At 44.5% G+C, this 2,419-nt stretch overlaps 1 protein-coding gene across 1 annotated transcript; it reads right to left on the bottom strand.

Moving 5' to 3' along the window:
- On the bottom strand, window positions 1-2,023 carry LOC122299827 (3-ketoacyl-CoA synthase 6-like). Its single transcript, XM_043110286.1, has one exon. It carries the CDS (start codon window positions 1,916-1,918, stop codon window positions 422-424), a length of 1,497 nt encoding a protein of 498 aa, XP_042966220.1. The 5' UTR covers window positions 1,919-2,023; the 3' UTR covers window positions 1-421.
- Window positions 2,024-2,419: the final 396 nt, after the last annotated feature.

Below are 2,419 nucleotides of genomic sequence, written 5' to 3'. Positions count from 1 at the left end.
TTAGTCATAAACATGTTTATAAATCAATTGCAGCATTTCCCACCAATTGATGCTTTATTACAAGACCCACAAACCCTCAATTTGTATCAAACCCGAACGTTAATAATATTTTCCATGTATTTTCCTTTTCCTTACAATATCTAAGACATTGATTTTTCATTTCTTTTTACTCCAAATCAAAGGCATTGGGTATCTATGCTACTAGGCAAGAAATATACATTTAGAAAAAATAAAGATAGAAAGTAAAAACAAAAGGTGAGAGGGAGAAGGAGAAGGGAAGGTGGCAGATTAGAAACAAGCAGCAATGGTGGAAACAGTACTGTAAATGCCACAACCCAGCAGACTGTTAAAAGCAAGCAAAATGACTTGAATCAAAGAAGCACAGCACCATCACGAATCAGAAGCAATCCGTAGAGCGCCTCTAGAGCTTCACAACCTCCGGAATATGAACTGGGTATCGATCAATGCAATCTGCCCAAGGTCCCTGTCCATCTATGGCGGTTTTGATGGTTCTGTTGCACTTCCACACTGCACTGTTGCACTTGAACCCACTTCCGAACGCAATCTGCCAAACCCTATCCCCTTTCTTCATCCTCCCCTTTGCCTCTATATAGCTCAGCTCGTACCATAGCGACGACGACGACGTGTTCCCGAACCGGTGGAGTGTCATTCTCGAGGCCTCAACGTGCTCTGCAGAGAGCTGAAGATTCTTCTGCAATTCATCAATCACTGCTCGGCCGCCGGCGTGGATGCAGAAGTGCTCGAAGGCTTGCCTGAAGTCGGGGATGTAGGGCTTCCATTTGGGGTTGAAGATTTTCCTGCCAATGAGGGTGAGAAGGAAGAGGAGTTGCTCGGAAGCCGGAAGGACGAGTGGCCCGATGGTTGTGATGTTTGATTTCAAGGCCTCGCCGGCAATGGCCATGAGATCTTTGGAAAGAGAAATCCCGACGTTTCCTTCTTTGTCTTCTTCCTCGAAAACACAGCGATAGGCTTTATCGTCAGCTCCTTTATGCGTTCGAACGACGTGAACTAACCGGTACTTGGCTTGCCGTCGTTCCGACCTCCGATTTGTTAGCAGAATTGCAGCTCCACCCATTCGGAAAAGGCAGTTGGGAAGAAGCATAGCCCTCTCATTTCCTTGATAATAGTTGGGAGTAATGATCTCTGTGCTCACAATAACAGCATTCGAATTGGGATGAACCTGAAGAAGATCACGAGCTAAATCAATGGAGATAAGCCCCGCACTGCATCCCATCCCAGAGAGGTTAAAGCTCTTGGTGTTGCTTCTGAGCTTGTACTTGTTGATCACCATGGCCGACAACGAGGGTGTAGGAGAGAACAGACTACAATTCACGATGAGAATATCGATATCTTTAGGCTTGAGCCCTGTTTTCTCGAACAAAGAATCCATGGCCGAAAATATAACAAGCTCAGCCTCTCCTCTCGCGGCCTCCATGTTTGGGGTCGGAGGGATATAATGAATTGCAGGAGGCAAACACGTCTCTTCACCCAAACCAGACCGCTCAAGGATTCTCATTTGAAACTCAACGCTCTTGGGTTTGTCCTTGAGAATAAGCCTCGAATGCTCCATGAACGTAGCAAAAGGAACCCTGCACGTAAGCGGCGGCTTGAAGCAGGCGTAATCCACGAGAAAGATGCTGCGCGGCTTTGACATGAAGTAGAAGGTTGCGATGAAGATGATGAGAAAAGAGCAGCAAAGAATTTGAACAACGTCGAACTGGAGCGACCTCCATAGATTCAAGATTTCCTCAGGGCCCATGCGGAGAACCTCAACAAAGATAGCAGCCATGATGGGCAAGAGCGTGAGTGTCAGAATATGGTTGACAAGGTATTGGTATCCAAGCTTGACATACTTGAGCTTGACTGAGTTGGAAAAGTCCGGCAAACTTGGAGGCATGTTTGCTAATTACAAAAAGAACAGATCAGGTCAAGAGGAAGAAGAAGATGATGATGACGAAGATGAGGGTTGGAGTTTGGTTGGGGAAGTATTTGTTGGTGGGATAAGAGGAGGGAGTTGGGGATTTAAAGGCATAAGGGACCAGGGTGCAATGAAGGAGGCAGATGAAAGGATTAAATGAAAGACGACACGTAGCTCAACGCTCACATTTAACTTTTATTTTGATATGATACATAACTATCCCTTTTCAAATGTAACTAATCCCAAGGCTACTTATGCAAAACTTGTATGTTTTTTTTTGGATTGATTTTGCTAGCCTTATGAATTCATTTTGGGTAAATTATCTTCTTGTTTATTGGCCAATAAGGGGCTTCTTTAACTACTTCTTTTACCCACTGTCATGATATGATTGAAATACCCATTGGATCACAGGAACATATCCATATCCATGGTTGGGAAAGACTGACACATGCATGCATTATCATAGGTTAGAAATATAGA

Source organism: Carya illinoinensis, chromosome 16 (assembly GCF_018687715.1).
Source record: "Carya illinoinensis cultivar Pawnee chromosome 16, C.illinoinensisPawnee_v1, whole genome shotgun sequence".
In the NCBI taxonomy this organism is placed as follows: Eukaryota; Viridiplantae; Streptophyta; class Magnoliopsida; order Fagales; family Juglandaceae; genus Carya; species Carya illinoinensis.
Note: the sequence above shows the minus strand (reverse complement) of the source record. Positions and strands in the feature narration are given on the sequence as shown.

Coding starts and splice junctions, on each gene's coding strand:
- LOC122299827 (XM_043110286.1), bottom strand. CDS start 1,918: ATGCCTCCAAGTTTGCCGGACTTTTCCAACTCAGTCAAGCTCAAGTAT.